Below are 19,675 nucleotides of genomic sequence, written 5' to 3'. Positions count from 1 at the left end.
AATAAAGCTGCCACAATAAAATAAAAGAGAACATCATGGTTTGCTAAGACATTCTGAACAAGACACAAAAATATTAAGTATAGAATAATTAACAAAATGAATTTCCCTAAAATAAGTATGTCCTCATTATCAAAGAACACCCTTAAGAAAATAAAATTTCGAGATGCATCTTAGAAGACAACATTTGCCATCCATGTATCTGTCAAAAAACTCATTTTCAAAATATTGAAAACCTCCTACAAATTAACAAGAAAAAGACAAACTACCCAATTAAAAACTGGCAAAAAAAATAAACAACTTGAATAGGTATTTCATAAAAAAGTCAGATCTACATGGCAAATAAGCACATGAAGGAATTCTCACTATCATTAATCATCAGGAAATGTATCACGCATCCCCAGGAATGGCCAACAATAAAAACATTTGGCAGTACTAAGCATGAAACAGCCAGAATTCTCAAATATTAATGGTTGGGATATCCTTTTTAAAAAACAATTCAAAATTATTTTCTAAAGGTAAAGATATAACTATGTACAATATGAATAAACCCTATAGGCATAATACTGAGTGAAAACAACACAGATACCTATGCCATGATTTCATTTTCATGATAACTCAAGAATAGACAATGTCAGTATGCAGAGAGGTCTCTACTCCTACTGTTCTGTGAGGTCTATACTAAATTCCCATGGATAACTTTAGAGTGGGTATTCACTAGGAGAGATTCTTTGAGACACTGGAAATGTTCACAATTTTTTCTACAAGAGTATCACACAAATACATGACTATTAAAACTCATCAAGTTATACCCTTAATAGTTATATACAATTTTACATTCATGTTTTTGCTTTGATTAAACATTTCAAGTAATGCTTTAAATATCTGTAACATGAAATTAGCAGGCTATTTTTAAAAAACTGGAGAAAACATATGCAACATATTCTTATCATTAATGAGTTTTTCATAAACAAGAAATTATGGATATAAATATGTATACATACCCCAAATAAGGAATTCACAAATGAAATGCAAGTGGTCAAATCATATTTGGACAGCTACTCACATTTAATGGCCAAATAATTCCAAGTCAACATCCCACGATATTTTTCACTTAGAGGAATAGCAAGGATGGAAAAAATGGATCATCTGTGAGGTTATTTAGTGTTTAAGAAAATAAGAACTTGCCTATATTTTCTGTTTATTTGTTTGTTTGTGGGGGTGGGGTACCAGGGATTGAATTTAGAAGTGCTCAGCCACTTAGCCACATCTCCAGCCCTATTTTGTATTTTATTTAGAGGCCAAGTCTCACTGAGTTGCTTAGCACTTTGCTTTTGCTAAGGAGGCCTTGAACTTGCAATCCTCTTTCCTCAGCCTTGCCTGTATTTTTTAATCAGGTAAATTTTCACAAACTTTCTGAAGATAATCTGATGTTATACATTGGAGTAACAATTACTATGTATTAAAATATATAAAAGAATTATATACTTCAACCTGCTATTCAATTTCTGTATATTTATCTTGGGAAAATAATTAAAACAACATTAATAATAGTATCATTTGCAAATGTAGTTCAGTATACACAAGGCACGGTGCTAAGCACTGCACTCATTCATTCAACAAATAAATACTGAGCATCTACTACATGCCAGATGCTTGAAAAACAGCCATGTTTTATATGACATTGCCTCATTTTATCTTCACAGTGGCACTTTAGAATATCATCATCATCATCGTCACCATCTTAAAGTTGAAGTAACTATAGTTTAGAGGAATTAATATGTTTGTCCAGGTCATCTAGAAGATGGGGTTGGAACTCAGGCAGATTTTTAACAGTGTATAGTCTTTCGGAACAGTTCAATCAGACAATTGCTCAAATACATATGTATATGTGCATGTGAATACAAGATATAAATGAATAGATAAAAGCATATAAATGTAAAGATGCAGTATTTTCTATCAAATGATCACTTGACTTTGAAAAATTAAAAATAATCCAAATGTTCATTTTAGGAACTTGTTTTCAAAACTTGTTAAAACTATACTGTTGTACACAGTGCAGCCATTTAAATGAGAAGGTACACCTAAATAAGAAGGTATCTTGACATGAAATGTGCTCCATAACATTTGGAGAGGAAGTATTTATTTTTAGAGGACTCAGATAAAGCATATGTATTATAATTACTTTTTAAAAATATTATATTTATAACCATATCTCTAGCTGAATGCACTAAATATTTGGAAGAGCATAAAAAAGTTAAAGTGCACTTCTGAAGATGGAAATATGGAAAATGCTTTCTATTTCATAGAGTTCCATATTGTTTGAATTTTTTTATAATGAGCAGACATTATATAATAACATTGCCATTTTAAAATGGTGGTGTTTTAAAGACCATTGTGCTGGACATTTCCAAGATAATTCTCATTTCAACTTCTGCTCATTTCAGAAGCAAACATCATCTTATTAAACTATACATCTCTTTTTAATATCGAAAAACATGAATAACACATGTGAGTTTTTTACATGTGCACTTATTAGTTTAATATGCTGTAGTCCTAGTTTAACAATGCCCTAAATTAAAATCCAAACAAAACTGGACAGAGAATATAGCTTCACACATGTTGTTCTTACTTTAAAAATTAATCAAAATAGAAAAGTTTTAGTTTTAAGGTTTCCCTAGTGTAGCAAGTTGAAAAGTGGCCTCCAAAAGATATGTCCACCTGGAATCTACTGATGTAGCCTTATTTGGAAAAAGGAACTTTGCAAGTATAAATACGGATGTTGACTGTGAGCTCCTCCTGGATAACAGTGGGCCCTAAATCCGAGGACCAATGTCCTTGCAAGAAAAGGGAAGAAGATACAAAGAAGGTCCTCTGAGAGCAGAGGCAAACATTGGAGCTATAGAGCTGTAAATTAAGCAACACTAAGGTCTGCTGGCAGCAGCCATGGAAGGAGAAAGGCACAGAATGTCTTCTCCATCTTAGCTTCCAGGGGGAACCAGACTAGCTCAATCCTGTTTTCAGACTTTAGACCTCCAAAACTGTGAGAATAAATTTCTGTTGTATTAATCTGTCACCCAGTTGGGGGTCTTTTGTTACAGCAGCCCTAGAAAATGAATGCACTTGAATATTATTTGTTTGACACATTTTTTTCCAGGAACAATGTAATTGGAGAAAAATTAATACCATTTCTAAAGTCAGAATCTTACCATTTAAACTCTGTCCTATTCGAATAGTACTGGAAGGAAAATCTGTAATTGAACCACTTAAAGTTGTTGCATAAAAAGCTGTATTATCCTCCTCCAAACCATTGATAAAGAAGTTGATTTTTGTCTGATGCACCTGTAAGAAATTATCACCATTATTATCTTAAGTACATAAAGTTTTCTAATAACCACATAATTTGGATTCTTTAAAAAGGCATTATTTCCTTATTTCTCTACTTTCTTCTGTTGATAAGAATGAAGACAATTTGTTTTCATAGCACAATGATACTCCTGCATGTTTATACATCTAGATACAAATCCACATGGTGCAGTTTTGTGCTGTGATGGTATCTCCCAGGGTGCTCACAGCAATGTATAATATTTGTCCCATGTTTGTAATAGCACTGATTACCATGCTTGCATAAGTTTTTTGTGCACATGTTGTTTCTTCACATGCTAATTAAATTTGTTATGGCTCTATTTGGAAATAAAGCAGAAATTAATACAACAGGGAGAAATATCCAAAACCATATATACAAAACTGTATTTCATAGGGCTATAATTCAATTTAAGTTATTAGTAGAAAAACACTTCTCATAAATAGTTACCATTTTAGGTGTTTGTAACTAGTTGAAAATTTTTCAGATGTACTTTCCCATTGCAGACTAATGTAAGAATTTGCCAAGTATATTCTAAGCTAATAACTCAAGCAGTCCAATACCTATTTACATTAGGGTTTAGCAAACCATTTCCATAAATGACCAGAGAATATTTTTTTCTTTTCAAATCAAATAATTTGGTTTTGTGGGCCAACAATTCTGGACACAACTGCTCAATTCTGATTTTGTAATGTAAAGGCAGTCATAGGAAATAGATAAATAAGTCTGGCTGTGCTCCAACAAAACCCTACTTGCAAAAACAGGTGGCCAGTTAGATATGATCTATAGGTTGTAGTTTGATGCTCTCTGAAGTTTACCCAATTAAATTTTATTAAGACTTATGGAATTGAAACATAATCCTCTGAAAAATCAATTCAAACTTTTATGCAGAATAGCTCATAGATCCTATTGACATAAAATCTTTATGCTTGCATTTTTTTTTGTGGGGGGGTACCAGGGTTTGAACTCAGGGGTACTCAACCACTGAACCACATCCCCAGCCCTATTTTGTATTTCATTTTAGATATAGGGTCTCACTGAGTTGTTTGGTGTCTCGCCATTGCTGAAGGTGGCTTTGAACTTGCTATCTTTCTGTCTCAGGCTCCCAGCTGCTGAGATTACAGTGATAACATATAATCCTGAATTAAGTAATCAGCCATTTTGACATCAACTTTATTCTACACAAAGGTGTGTCAATTCAAGTGCTTAAAGGTAAAGGGCACTCCAACCAAAATACCCCTAGGGCATACAAAAGATTCTAGAGAAGGGCTGAGTTGAGAGTTGGGAGAAGAGATAGAAATGGAAATTTAATATTACACAATTGAAATGTTAGATGTAAATACTTTAATTAAAACCAAACCACAGCATTGAAAATGTTATTCTACTATGGACTTTGAATAAAGATGAGGTATCAGTATAGGTTCAGCAATGTAACAAATGTACCACTCTGGTACAGGATTTGGGAGGCAGTTGTATCTGAGGACAGGTTGTACATGGGAACCATCTTTAACATCCACTTGACTGCTGTGAGATTACAACTGGTTTAAAATATATATTTCTTAAATTATTTTCTGTTCAAATGAATGTATAATAATTAATAAGGATAAACATTTATTCTTAGACACCTTTAAATCCTTATGTGAATTTTTGCCATAAGAACCTCTTTCATAAATCTCCCAATCAAAAACAAAACAAAAACCCAGAAGTTAATGACATAATTACTTGGTAATTTTCAAAAGTTACCAAACTTAATTTTTCCATTCTGTGCAATTTTCTTTCATATAAACATATTTTTCTTCAATTCATTGACCTAGTGTTACATATGACTTCATTTCATAACATGGCTTTAATAAACCTAAAATCATACACCAACTTCTCATGGGCCTGGATCTATTCCTCTCTGCTAAGTAGTAGGGCTGATTTTTTTTTTTTTTTTTTTTTTTGCATCCCATTTTTTACAGCCTGTTACTGTCATTTGGTGTTTGACTGTTATCATTATAAAAGATACAGGCTTTTCTACTTTGTTATTTGTAGCATTATCTCATGTTTTACAACATCTTTGCACAACATGCAGGCACATGAAATATAACTCGTGAAAAGTTCTCGGTGGTATTAATGCATAAAAAAGAATGTGGTTCCATCTCTACTGTCTTTACCCAGCCAAAAGCTGATGAACAGCCAATTTTCCTTTATCACATTAGCACAGCCATGAGGGAAACACATTTGTTCTAGTCAGCTACACTAAAGATACTATTACCAATCTAACATATACATGTTTTATATCAGCAGTATTCTCAGAGCATGAGAGAGCCAACAATATATTAACACTAGCATGACAGTTTATTTAAGAAAAGAAAATTGTCTCTGTAGAGGGACAGAAGTTAGAAATGTATGGCTAAAGCTCAGTGTCACTGGTCTAATAAAGGTAATAATTCTTCGGCTTTCTTTATAGCAGGTAACACTCCTGTGACAGTTCTGTCATATCATTCAAATAAAAATGTTGTCTTTTACAAGTTTAAGTGTACCTTTATTTTGAGTCAGATAGAAAGCATGCTTTTGATTTTCTGTATTCACTGTATTATATCTGTAGTCAGGAGTTCAGGACCTATTTTTTTTTTTTAATCAACTCATCACATATTTGCTTAGAAGAATTCAGTGTCACTTGCAGTGAATTCCATAAGATGTTTTCACTTGGTTGGTACTTAAAAAATGATTAATGTTGATCCCAAGCCACTTTCCTCTATTGTCCCCGCCCCCCCTACCAACTACCTTTCTATAAATAAAATTAAATCTTCTTTGGTTTTCTGCACCATGTTTTATGTCCCAAGATCCTCCAAACTATTTTACAATTCTGATCTGGGGCACTATCACAGAGAAACTGAGAAGACTATGGTGGCTTTTTGCAATAGCTCATTCTGATGATCCCCTTGCCAGTTATTGAAGGGAATAGGAATATATATGATGGAATTTCTGATTTGCGAGAAGAAAGCCTTCCACTGAAGGAAACTTCCCACCTATCTCATTCTCTAACCCTCTGAGGATCAGAGTGGCTTGTGCATGTTTATGGGTGTATCTTGAATGAGGGAACTGGCAAAACCAGTGCAGTTAGAGAAAGGCCTTTCAATCCTCCTCATGAGAGATCAAAATACTTTGGAAAGATGATGAAGGCAAGCAGGTCATTCTCAAGCCTCATTCCCTGGGGGTTCCTATTTTAATGACTTTCTTTGTGTGTTCCAATAAAATTCTATATTCTTTCCTTTGATGTAGAATTCCTAACACTATCCTCCCATTTGCCTGCCTGGTTAGTAGAGAGTATAATTCAAAAGACAAGGAAGTCACATAATAGCTGAACAGTTACCAAAGGCAAATATCATCAAATCCACCTAGATTAATCAGCTAAAACCACCTGTTACCTGGAAATGCCAGATCTTTTGTTACTCTACTCCTGCTGACCCAGTCTACGGGTGAAAGAAAGGGAAGAGACCTGTGTTAGCTTAGAAAAGTGGTTTTACCATTCCCTATATCCTTCTAATTTAAAATGAATTCAATAGAATGTCTACCTAGCACCCATGATGGCTCTATGAGCTACACAAAGAAAAGTTATGACCCTTCCTGAGAGAAAATATGCATGATAACAGAATTTGCTAGTGTTTGAATCACTATAAATGATGTTGGTTGTGTTAATTTATTTAATTTGATGGTGCTGGGGATCAAACCCTGGGCCATGTGCATGCTAGGAAAGCGCTGCACCACTGAACTGCATCACCCAGCCATTATTTCCTGAATCTTGATGCCATTAGTGAAACACTACCTTTTTGAAGGAGTTGCTTTGAGAAATCATCTTTTTCTGAGAATGTGTGTGTGATATATAACATACACTTAGATGTTCTCTATGGGACCTGCCTTCTCAAAATCAACTTAGAAGCCTCCTAAGAGTACCAGTTTTGTTAACTGGATAGTTCTTGTCTTAAAGTCAAACCATTTTAAGCATTCTGGATAACACCTTTTTAATGTATTTAACATGAAGTGATTTGGCAACATATTTTAAGTTCAAATTCAGCCCCCGAAGATGATGACAGAGGACACGAATATAAAGAACATCATCTTGAATGTTAAGGTATTCAACACATAGAAAAAAATCAAGCCACTGTGATATGAATCAGAAGGAAAAACTTTATGGAGGAGAAAAGTCTTAGACTTTCTGAAATAGAAATTGCCCTGAAATAGAAATTTCTATTTCTAAGTGAAAGGATTTGCATAAAAGATTCCACTATACTATCTGTAATTTTTAAGCATAAGACAATTTATCCCGAAAACTCTACAAGGTTATTTTAAAATATCGCATGTATGTTACATTCCCCTGCCTGAGAACACATGGAATTCCACCTCCCAATTACTTACCATCCCAAAACTAAGATCTTCTGAGATTTTTCCTCACTTATCTCATCAGATTTTATTTCCATCATTCAACATCAGCCAACTTCTAGCCAAATTGGTAAGACTTCCTCACTGTCTGGTGATCATGCGGTATTTAACACTGTCTCCAGAATTTACTCAACCTCTTTCTCTGGACTTTACTCAATTTTCAACATTTTTGAAATACACATCTGAAGTCCTGTATCCTTCAATAAACCTTTGTCAACTACTTCAGCATTGTAAAAGCAGTTAGCATTTATTGAAATATTAGTATGTCAGGCAGCATTTAAAACATTCTCTATTTCTTCTTTTTATCTTTACATCATCCCAAGGCAAGACTGCTATTATCTCAACTTTATACATACATTGAATCAGAGAATTGACAACAGAAGTTATTCAAGGTCATAGAGGTGGTCAAATGGTACCAGAGCCTGTTTGAAACAACTAGTTTTAATTAGTCAATTAAATCCAATTAGCATTTGGAAATAGCAGCCATTTAGTTTATTGGACCCATCCATTGAGTCTCTTCTATAATTCTGTCTAGCATTGGATTCAGGTGTGGTGTCAATGCCTCCCACAATAATAAGGGTAATGTACCTTGCATGGTATCATCACTTACCTTGTGCCCAGCATTGTACTGAACATTTTACATATATCATCTGGCTGACCTCTCATTTTGCAGTGTTATTATCCCACATTAAGAAAGAGGATACAGAGGCTTAACTATTCTAGCATTAAGCCTCTGCAGACTTCTGGAACACTTTCATCTTTGAACAGCTTTTATTATTATAAATGGCTGAACCAAAAGGTATCCTCTTAAAACTTCAGTTCATAAGTCTTACAATCTAGAACATACTAAATAAATCTAATCTCTTATTCCATGTGATAAAAAGAAGAATACCATCCTTCTCCCAAGTCTTTTTCAGGATAGATGTGCTCAGTTTCTGTGATGTTCTAAATGTGGCATAGTTTTTAGCCTCTTCTTAAAATGTGACTTCAGGAATGGTACAATCTCTAGCTACCTTTCAAAATGTTAAAGGATTATTATTTAATACAATTCAAAATCACTTGCTAGGATTTTTGACAGTGGCATCATGTGGCTAAGATTACTAAATTAAATTGAGCTGACTGTTCACTAAAATACCGAGTCTTTTTTTTTATTGCATCATTTCTAAGTCATATATACCCATCATATACATATGCAGCTGGTTAAGTGGACCTCAGGGTAAGAATAGTATTTGTGTGTGTTATATTTCATCCTGTTATATTTAGGCCATGGCTCTGGACTGTCAAAATCTTTGTGGATGCTATGTCTGTCAAACAATGCACATACCATCCCTCCAAGATTTGTATCATTTGCAAATTTGATGAGCATGACTTTCATGCTGGGAGAAGCTCAATAAATTCTGATTAATTGATACCTCAAATAAAAACCACTAACACTATCTACATTATATTACAATTCTAAGTAGAAAGAAAACACCACTAATTTCTAATGAACACAATGTATCATATGAGGAGTCTTCACATGTTTTCCAGTGCTCTTGTTTATTAACATGGGTTTTTATATAATTACAAGTAAATTCCGTCTATTAAATATTTCAAGCTATATTTATACAAACAATATGAAATAAGGAATGAAGATAATTATTCATAAAGGTTACTTTTGCAGAAATTCACCATGTAGGTTGCACTTAAGTATTTGGAAAATTTGGAAAGTACACCTATACCCACTACTAGTGAGTCAAGGAATAACTGCGTGAACATTCATTTATTTTGACTGTATTATTTGGACAGTGTGTGGAAATGAATTCACATGAAGATACCTTCAAGGTTTTTTTCTGGTTTTGATTTTTCTTTTGCATTTTCCATGAACTCACATAAATTTTCCAGCTCTTGCTCCTCCCCTCCCTTGGCCTTCCAACTACATATATGCTCTTATGTTTTCTCCCTATGTCAGACAAATTCTTGAAGTAATCTACAGCAAAGCCTATGTGTGTAACATTTCCAACCTGGGCTTGATGCTTTGGATATGCTCTTCTCCCTTCGGTATCTATGAAAGGTCTCCAAATGCTGCAATCTCCCCAGGTCAAGCCCCCAGTTTAATCAATTTCTAAAAAGTTCACATTGAAATGTCCAAATAATTTATAACTTATTTGAAACAAGTACAATTCCCTGCCCTTAAAAAGAAGTTAACTTATTTTTTCTCCATGTTTGTAGAGAAAACTCCTCACTAGTCCTTTTACTAAAATCCAATAACTGTTTTGAAAATAGTCCAGTTGTTTGAATATGTGATGAGCACATTGTGATCCTACATATATGGGATATGTAAAACACAGACCTTTTCTTTTACTAATTTCAATTATAATGGAAATTGTTACTAAAAATACTTTCAATGCAAGGTGGTAAATGCAATGAAATAAAGTGATTAAAGCCAAAGAGGGGAAAGAAAAATCATCTTGGAAGTTTTCTCCTTGAAATTCTTCCCTATTTCTCTTTCCTGCAACAGAGATATTCCTCAAATGAGATGTCTGTGCTTGTATTGTCAACCTTTTCCCATTCTATCCATAAAGCAGATCAACTAATAAGTATTTTTTAAGTAATAAAAAATAGACTATTTCACAATTACAGGAAAGTTGCAGGAAGAGTACAAAGACTTTCTGAACCTTTTAAAATTCAGATTGACATAAAGACCCATTACCCCTGAGTACTGTAGCACATATTTGCTACAGAAAAAGACATTCTCCTAACTAAGCACAATATAACCATCAAAACTAGGGAATTAATATTGATACAGCTTTACTGTCTTATCCTCAGAGGCCATTTTTGCCAATTGCCCAAGAGAAGTATTTTCATTTCTTCAGTTATCCTGACCCTTAGGTATACTTTGATATGGAAGGGTTCCTGAATCTTCCTTTGACATTCACAGTCTTAACACTGCTAAAGATTACAGCCCACTTACTTTGTAGATCGCTTGTCAATTTGGGTTTGTCTAATGTTTCCTCATGATTACATTCAGGTGAAACAGTGATCTCATTACATCTTATTGTGTGCTACATCATTTCTATTTGTTCCATTATTAATGATGTTAACTTTAATTGTTTGCATTAATGGGTATCTGTGAGGCTTCTCCAGTATAGAAATACAATTTTCCCTTTTGCAATTAATAAACATTTTGTGAGCAGACACATTGGGACTATAAATTTCCTATTAAACTTTCAATGTTATTTATTTTTATCAGTAGAGACCCATGAATCTATTCTATTCAGTGGAATATAATACATTGCTCTCAATACATATTTCAATGCTCAAATAGGTCCATGTTTGGACCGTGGAGGCTCTATTAAGCTGTGTCATACTGACATGACACATGTATTCTATGTCATAGAACCTCATTCCCATATTTGTTTTTAGTATACTATTGCTTCCTGACTTAAGATGATCCAGGCTTACTTTGTGCTTTCCTGTCTCAACCCTGAAATCAGCCATTTCTCCAACAGATCACAGTTTTTTTCTCAATGTTGAATGGGATTTAGAAACAAAGATTCAGTACCAATTCCAGTCATGCGCTATAGATGTCATTGCTTGAGGCCTCCCTCTTGCTCTCAGTGGACACAAGTAGAGAATGTGAATAGAGACTGATGATAGCACAGAGAAAGATTAACTGGAGGTACACAAAGACTTCTATATTTTTTCTAAACATCCATGTGTCTGTGTAAATATATTTATATGCACACACATTATACACACATGAAATAAGATTAATAACTTCAATTCTAATTCAATGTCCTAAATTCACTCTCTTCTTTCCTCTTTCCATATCTTGTAATAACCTTCTTTGGAAGGAAGATACCTGGTTCCCATCATCATTAATTTATATATTTATTTGATTAATTTTCCTGTACATAAGTAATCTCCAGTTACCCCTCCCTCCACCAAAGACATGTCTTCATAGGTTCCATACATCAAATTCTGAATTTTCCCTTTCCATTGGGCTGTTATTCTCTTTTGCTAGATACTTTTCTTTGCCTAGAGTTATAAATTCTGAAGTGGCCTGGGGTTAGTCCTTTTCCCTTCTTTCTGCTTATACACTTTCCCTTGATACTGTCTTCACTTTTGACTATATAAATACTACCTATGATTTATTATTCCCAAATAATTATTTCTAGCTCACACAACTAATATAGAATGCTATATCCATCTTTCTATTCAACAGCTCTTCTTGGAAGTCTTTTAAGAATTTCAAATATAAATGTTCCAAAAGAGAGCACTGCTCTTATCCCCCAAATCCACTTCTCCAGCCCTCCCAACTCTGGAACTTTTTAAGTGTGTTCATCCAGTTGCTCAAACCAGATTCCTTCGAGTCCTCCTTGATGCCTCTCTTTGATGTTTCTCATCCACTCCATCAGCAAATCCAGAGATCCTACTTTCAAAATATATCCAGAATCTACTCACAGCTCACCACCTACCCTGCTTTGAGGGTCTCTGCTGGCCCAAGCCACCACCTCCTCTACTTCTTGGGTAGACTGTAAGCAGTATCCTTGGTTTTTTCCCCTCACTCTCAAGAACACAGCCCACACACTCTTGCTAAAGCAAAAAGAGATCATCCATATGAACACACTTATACTCTTTTTGTAAAAAACCAGATTCTTCAGCCAGTTCTTACCCTAAGTAAAAGACAAAGATCTACCAAGCCCTACACAATCTGGCTCTGTTACCTCTTCAGCTTATGCTGTTAGGATGCCCCTGTGGTCTCTCTGTTCTAGCTACTGCCCTCCTGGCTGTTCCTCAATTATTCCAGGTACTTTGTGCCTCCAGGTCTGTGCATTTTCTGTTCCTTCCTTAGACATTGTTCTGATAGACATCTGCAGGCTTACTCCCTGAAAGAGTTTTCTCCTTCGTGTTTCCTCAAATATTATTTTAGCTAAACCTCTCCTAACTACCCCTGTGGAAACCTATGATCTCCCAATCCTTAAAATTTCCTTCCTGTCAGATTATCTTCCTTATCCACACATGTCATATTGCTTATTGTGCTTCTTTAGCAATACTTTCCCTTCTCCGCCTAGAATATGAACTCTATGAGAGCAGGATTAGTTTGGTGTCCTTTTGCCGATTTGTTCCCTTGCTACTCCCTCATTCCATAGAGCAGTCATTACTTAGTTATCACTGGGCACTCATGGAATCTGCCCTGAATGAATGAACTTTCATCTATAAGCAAACAGGAGTTAGCAAAGCATGAGAATGGTAGAAGAATAAGTAGAGGAAAAGACAAAATCTCAAAAGGAAATGTAAAAACAGTTGTTACACCAAGTCTTCAACTGATCCTGATCAACGCCACCACCCCACACACCACCTTTTTTTTTTTTTGGTTTAAAAATCTTGAGTGATTGGCTTTAATTTTGATTCTAGAAGCAGGCAATAGTTCGTTGCACAAAATAGATTGTTTCATTCACCAATTTCCATTCTTTTAATATCTTTAATAAATGAAGATTTAAATTTAAAATCACCTTTCTCACTCCCCCCACAAATACCTGGCTTTTGTTGTCATCTCTTTATATTGTAGTGATGAAGTTGCATATCATTGAGTCAGATCATTCCTGTAGAAGGGTAATGAAAATGGTAGATTCAACATTCAGAGAGTAAACCAAAGGTCAGCTGAGAGATGTGAGCTCACTGCTGACCTCAAATGAGAATAGTTATCAATCAAGCCCTTGACATACAGCTATATAGAAAATCATGTTTTTATAGTCTAAAAAACTAGATTTCAAATTAGTATTTAATCACTGTGCTCCTAAACAGCCATTTGTAGAAGAGTCTTACACATAAACAAAACAGAGGTCAATGCCCACTTACACTATGCAGAAGTTTTATCTGCTAAAATGTCCAATGATGATGGGATATCCCATTAAATGAAAGGCTTTATTAATTTTATATTCTAAAAATGCTTGACTTTCCATAAGTACCTATCTCCTAGCTATGTATCCTCAAATATTATTTAGATCCAAAGACAGTACTGAGAAAAAATTACTAAAAATGTTTCATAAACTAAATGAAGAAGTCATTTTTAAGTCAAAGGGAAAATATGCTCTTTAACTTACTTCAGAGAAATGGCGTAAAATCTGATATGCATTGTTTTATTTTTAAAGATATACTAGAATTGAGAATAAGGTCTTCATAGTGACCCTTATTTAAAGGTCCTCTTAGTCCTGAAGCTGGTCAGGTAGTAATTGTCTAGTCTTTTGTTAGTTAGCAATGGTGAAACTCACACATTTAATTAGGATTAAAAAAGAAAACAGAAAGAAGGGACTAAACAAAATATTCATCTTTTATTCAAGGATATTTGAGCCCTAAACAAAAAAATAGCTATTTATGGGACAAATGCATACTATTCAACAGTTTCCTGTCTTTTACCCCTTTTAAAACCAGGAAAAAAATTAGGTCATTCCATGAATTGAGAAAAAAATGAATGAACATTTACATTATCTGAAGAACTTCATTTTGGCAATTAGATTGCAAGATTTGAGTAGTAATCTTGAAAATATTCATTTTTTCCTATTCGGTTCAATTCTTACATATATTTTCCTATGCCATTTTTCCCCAAGTAAGCAGAAGTTGCCCCCCCAAAAAAGTTTCAAATTTGGTGGGGCTGTGTATTTAGAATAGCTCTTCTCTCTTTGCAAAGCCTGGATTAGATTTCCACAAAGGTTGACAGGTCTCAGAAATTTGAGGTCCAGATAATAAAAGTTGGTATGAAAAACATTCAGGTTTCTTTTTATTCATTAGAAAGAAAAATAATGAGCTTATAAGTATTCTCAGTATATGTCATATAAAGCAAAGAATGAGAGTGGGTATTAAAGGGTGAAATGATTAAAAGGTAAGGGTGACAATTACTATGGTTGTAATAGCTAATATAAAAATCAGCATAACATCCATTGTCTCTCATATAATGCTTGCTGTTCTACATATTCAGTGGTGCTTTGTTTCTCCTTGCTCTTGTAACAATGGATGTTTGTAAATCAGTATAACTTCCCACCCGTGTAGATATAATGAGGTGGTAGTTTACCTCTACTTTTCACAAATTCACCTTTGAATCATAATTTATGAATACCATTAGTCATGGGGATTAAGAGGCGTGGGATTAGTGAAATCTGTTATATAGATCTTAGCTTAACTATTAGCATGTCAGGGAGATCTTAGCACCATACATACACCAAAATTATATCCAATAACTTTCTATCATAGTGTCCTATTTTAATTTTTTGAATACTACTTTTATCTCAATATATTTCCTATTTAGGGTTTTTTTTTCCTCTCTTCATTCATCCCTCAACATGCATATGTACACATACAAAATAATATGAACTCGGTTAATGCAATAGTCTTAACACGCAGAACAAAGTCCTTTGGTTCAAATTGAGTGATTTATATAATTTCTATGATTTCTTCCCTATCCATTCTGTTACATCTTCTGACGCTTCTACTAGGTGGACACTGTATCTGTCTATAGATGTGTTTCTGCTCATCCTAAACTGGATTCAATCATTGTGAGACAAGAGTAGGTGAACAACTCATTTTCTTGGCAAGGAGACTCTGCTGCCTCCTGGTTCCATTCACCTGCCTTCTCATGGCCTTAGAGCCCACATTCTATTCTCCAAATTGAGGTCAGTTTTCTCCACTGCCTGATGTCTGGTGATGGAGAAGAGCCTTGAGAAGCTGACCCAGACTGTTGCTGCCAAGTGCTATTTGCAATCCAGGTCCTCAGCAGTCACACCCATTCGTCCCTTGCCTCTGGAGTCTGTCATCTCTCTGTTGCAGCAACCACAACTCAATGCTGTTCCTGCCAGGACTTTTCTCTGCATATATACTTTGGGTTATATTATCCTTTACCTATTTGCTTTCCATTTTCGTGGATTTTTTAATATTAACTGTACTCTTTTGTATACCTTATAGCAACACATTTGATCAGCTGCTGATGACTAAACAGGTTAAATTTAAAAATCCTTTTTTTATTCCAGTAAAAAATAGCAGAGAATAAACTATAAGCAATGAACATAGTCAATACTTAAGTGCTTTGTTTTCCATGCATTTGAGATTCTCAGTTTCACTTTACTATTAGGATTTCACACTACCAGGAATCAGTGTCTAAATCATTTATGCCATCAGACTAGCTAGATGACAATAAGTTGTCAACAGATTTCCCAAGGATTTCTCAGAGGGACTCGAGTCTTACAAGGGGAAGAAGTGTCATTGCATCTGAATCCAACCATTGTACCAATTGACCTGAAGCTGGAAAGTTTCTATTTCTCTAAGGAAAAGAAAACAATTGAAAAGCTGGAGCTATCCAATCAAACAAATTACATTTAACCTCCCCAGGGGGCTCCAGCACTCATGCTCTGAGCAGATGTTAGAAGGAATATATATATTTTAATGGACAAGCTTATCATAGGATGCTGCAAAGGAACTGAGGACAAAATGAATAAAACAAATAATTGAACCAAGGAGCCTCATGTTTAAAAATGCAAACTTATTTGAAATAGTATTTTATATGGGCTTGAATTCAACCAATGTCACTTAAAATTACATACTTATTAAGGAAAGAATTGATACAGAATTCCAGTTGTATTTCAGGTTTTCATTAATGGTATGCAAGTCTGTAAATGAAATCTGAAGATGACACCAAATTAATAGTTACTGCAAAAGTCACTGAGAAATAAAATAAGAGAAAATGTAAGAGGCTGGAAACTAGGGGCAAGTTTCTCTCTAGTTAAGTGGAAGATCATTCAGTATATACATTTTAAATAGAGTATCTTCCAACTAGCCCAAAATGTTTACCAATGTTGCTATTACTACTTCCTATTTACCAGGAAACAACATTCTCAGCAAGAGGCAGAGTATGAGGTGAGATCCTGAAAAATCAGAAACCACAGATGTTAAAAAAAAGAACAAGGAAAAAGTAATGTGGGATGTGAAAGGAGGACAGTGTATGTGTGCTTCTTAATTTCTATGACAAGTTAAGAGAATGTGAACTATTTTGAAACAAATTCTAGCTATTTTCTGGGATGCAATGGATTTCAGAGAACAATGAGTATAAATACATCTGTGGAAAGGAAAGAATATCACTGAATTTAGAGTAAAATAAAAACATGGGAGAAAGAAAACCAGAACAATGAGTTTAAACATTTTTTTTTAAGTAATTAGAGGGTGGATGTGGTGGCTCAGTGGTAGAGCACTAGCCTAGCATGTGTGAGGACTGGCTTCCATCCTTAGCACCACATAAAAAAAATAAGTAAATAAAGGCATGTATATGTATAATATATATACATAATATATGTTATATATAATACATATGGTAATATATATAATATATACAATACTATGTATAATATATAATATAGATAGTAATATATAATATTAATATATATTTTATATATTCATATATTTATATATATATATATATATATATATATATATAAAAAACTAATTGGAGAAAAGAGAACAATGGACTACATAACCAGCATTAATGGAGGAGACCACAAAATAATCACCAATGGAAAAGAGGATATTGAAGAAGATTTATATAGAATTTAGCAAAGCTGTAAATGTTCACAAATTCTTCAGAAAATAGCTTGAGCTATGCATTTTAGCACACATCACTTCTCCTTATCATCATCTTTTACCAAATCAAATTTTTTACTTGCTTATTTCTTTACTTATATTTAATATTCAATATACAATAGATATTTTCTGTGTCCTTTGCATATATAAAGAAATAAAAGCACTTGCCTTCAACAAATTAAAAAGTCTGATTTATGCAAAATCTATTAATGTACAATAAAATCTACCCATGTAATCATTATGTTTACATAATTATTTAAACTTACTAAAACTTATTATTTTAAACATAATTCTATAATTATCATGTAAACATAACTTGGTCAATTTCACTCCCCATTACTACCCCTTACCTTTTACTCTTTTCTTCCACTTGTTCCCTTCATCTACCCTGACAGTCTTCCTTCTAGCTTTCACATACAAGAAAACATAGAACATTTGTCTTAAGAATGATTTTTTATGAAGGATGTTGCATTTGAACTGGTCACTGAAACACATATAAAGGAAATGAGAATTCAGAAAGAAATGTACAATGGAGGAGAAACTGCATGAAGGCAGCTATAAAGACTTTTGATGGAGATCACTAAGCACATATGTTTAAGACACTCAGAAAATATTGGGGTCAAAGTTTAAAGTATGCAGAAGGATGATGAGTTGCAGATGTCGTCTGATAAATTTCAAAGGATCTGAACATCTTGCTAAAGGAAAGGAAGAATTCGTTCTCCAGGGTATAAGTGACAGTGAGCACAAGACTGATTTATGCAAAGGAAGAATGTAATCACAGTTGTAGAAAGAAAGCACTTTTTACATGTAGGTCCATTTTAGAGACAAAAATGCTATAGGGGAAAAAAAGGAAGAAGGAACAATTAAAAATATTACAACATACAAAACACAAGTTAAGGAAGATTACAGCTACAACTTGCATCCATATTGTAAAGACATTTTTAAGATTATTATAATAATACTTATCATTATAAGATTATTATAATACTCATTTTAGTTCCACTAGTCTCCAAAATAGAAGTTAAATTCGGTTTTCCAATTAATTTATGTAATAAACTTGCTTTTTCCTTTAATTTTCTCCTGCTACATATTCCACCCATTAATGCCTCTCATCTGTATTCTGGAAGGAGCTTCTTAATAGGTTGTCCTATTTCCAACTGCATCCCAATCTCAGATGATGCCACCATTCATTGACTCACTTATTCATTCATTTATTAAAATATATTTATTGAGAATTGACCACATTCAGACATGATGCCAAGCCCTGAAGGAAACAATAGTAAATAAGGTAAAATCTTTGACCTAGAAGTTTCAGAGTTTAGTGAGGAACAAAATAGAACCATTGAGTTAATTGTGATGATTTCACAAGAAGAATGAGTGCATCTCTATTCAGATTGATATTTTTAGAAGGCTTCTTGAAGAATTTGATGAAAAAAGAGTTAAAGGTGAAGTAGGTTTAAGCTGTATGCAGAGTAGGGGACATCACTTATAGTAAAGAACAGAGGCAGTTATACACACGTAAGGAAATGACTGCATTTGGAGAACAACTCAATGTTACTGGAATGAAAGGTATAAGAAGAGTCCTCACAGGACATGGGGTTGTGCAATTGTTGTACAGGTGTCTTCTATTCAAGCTAAGGAAGCTTAAAACTTAGAATACTACTACTTGAATTATGAAAGCTCATTGATGGCATTGTAGCAATGTAAATTTAGGAATAACAGATTTGCAATCATGAGTATTAAAAAGAGTATTGGAAGTCATGATTGTGAATGGGGTTTCCTCGGGAGAGTATACAGAAAAAAAGGTACATGTTAGGCAAGGGACTATGAAGAGAAAGACCTTTGGAAAGGAGTTTTAATGTATCTTGAATATGAGAGGAAGAAACAATGTTGGCCACTAATCTTATAGAATGGATATCTGAAGAAAACAAATAAGATAAAAACTCAAGACATTAGGGCTGGGGTTGTGGCTCAGTGGTAGAGCACTTGCCTAGCATGTGTGAGGCACTGGGTTCGATTCTCGGAACCACAATTAAATAAATTAAAAATTAAAGGTCCATTCACAATTAAAAAAAAAACTCAAGACATTAATAGAATGAAAAGAGAGCAAGATACTCATCCAAGAAAAGTTTACCATATTCCCAAGGAAAAATATAAACATTAACACCAAGATATATGCTGGCTGTCCCAGAATTTGAACAATAAGAGTAGAAACCTATAAGAATGTTTAATACTAGCCTGAGCAACAGCAATACCCTGTCTCAAAATTTTAAAATAAATAAA

At 34.0% G+C, this 19,675-nt stretch overlaps 1 protein-coding gene across 1 annotated transcript in view; it reads right to left on the bottom strand.

The window, feature by feature from the left end:
- Ush2a (usherin) overlaps positions 1-19,675 on the bottom strand; it is a 770,052-nt gene that overhangs the window by 691,617 nt on the left and 58,760 nt on the right. The window contains exon 3 of the mRNA XM_071619727.1: positions 3,207-3,339. Within this exon, the coding sequence (XP_071475828.1) occupies positions 3,207-3,339 (133 nt within the window). The remainder of the gene's footprint in view (positions 1-3,206; positions 3,340-19,675) is intronic.

The sequence above is a fragment of the Marmota flaviventris genome, chromosome 12 (genome assembly GCF_047511675.1).
Source record: "Marmota flaviventris isolate mMarFla1 chromosome 12, mMarFla1.hap1, whole genome shotgun sequence".
NCBI classification, from domain to species: domain Eukaryota; kingdom Metazoa; phylum Chordata; class Mammalia; order Rodentia; family Sciuridae; genus Marmota; species Marmota flaviventris.
Note: the sequence above shows the minus strand (reverse complement) of the source record. Positions and strands in the feature narration are given on the sequence as shown.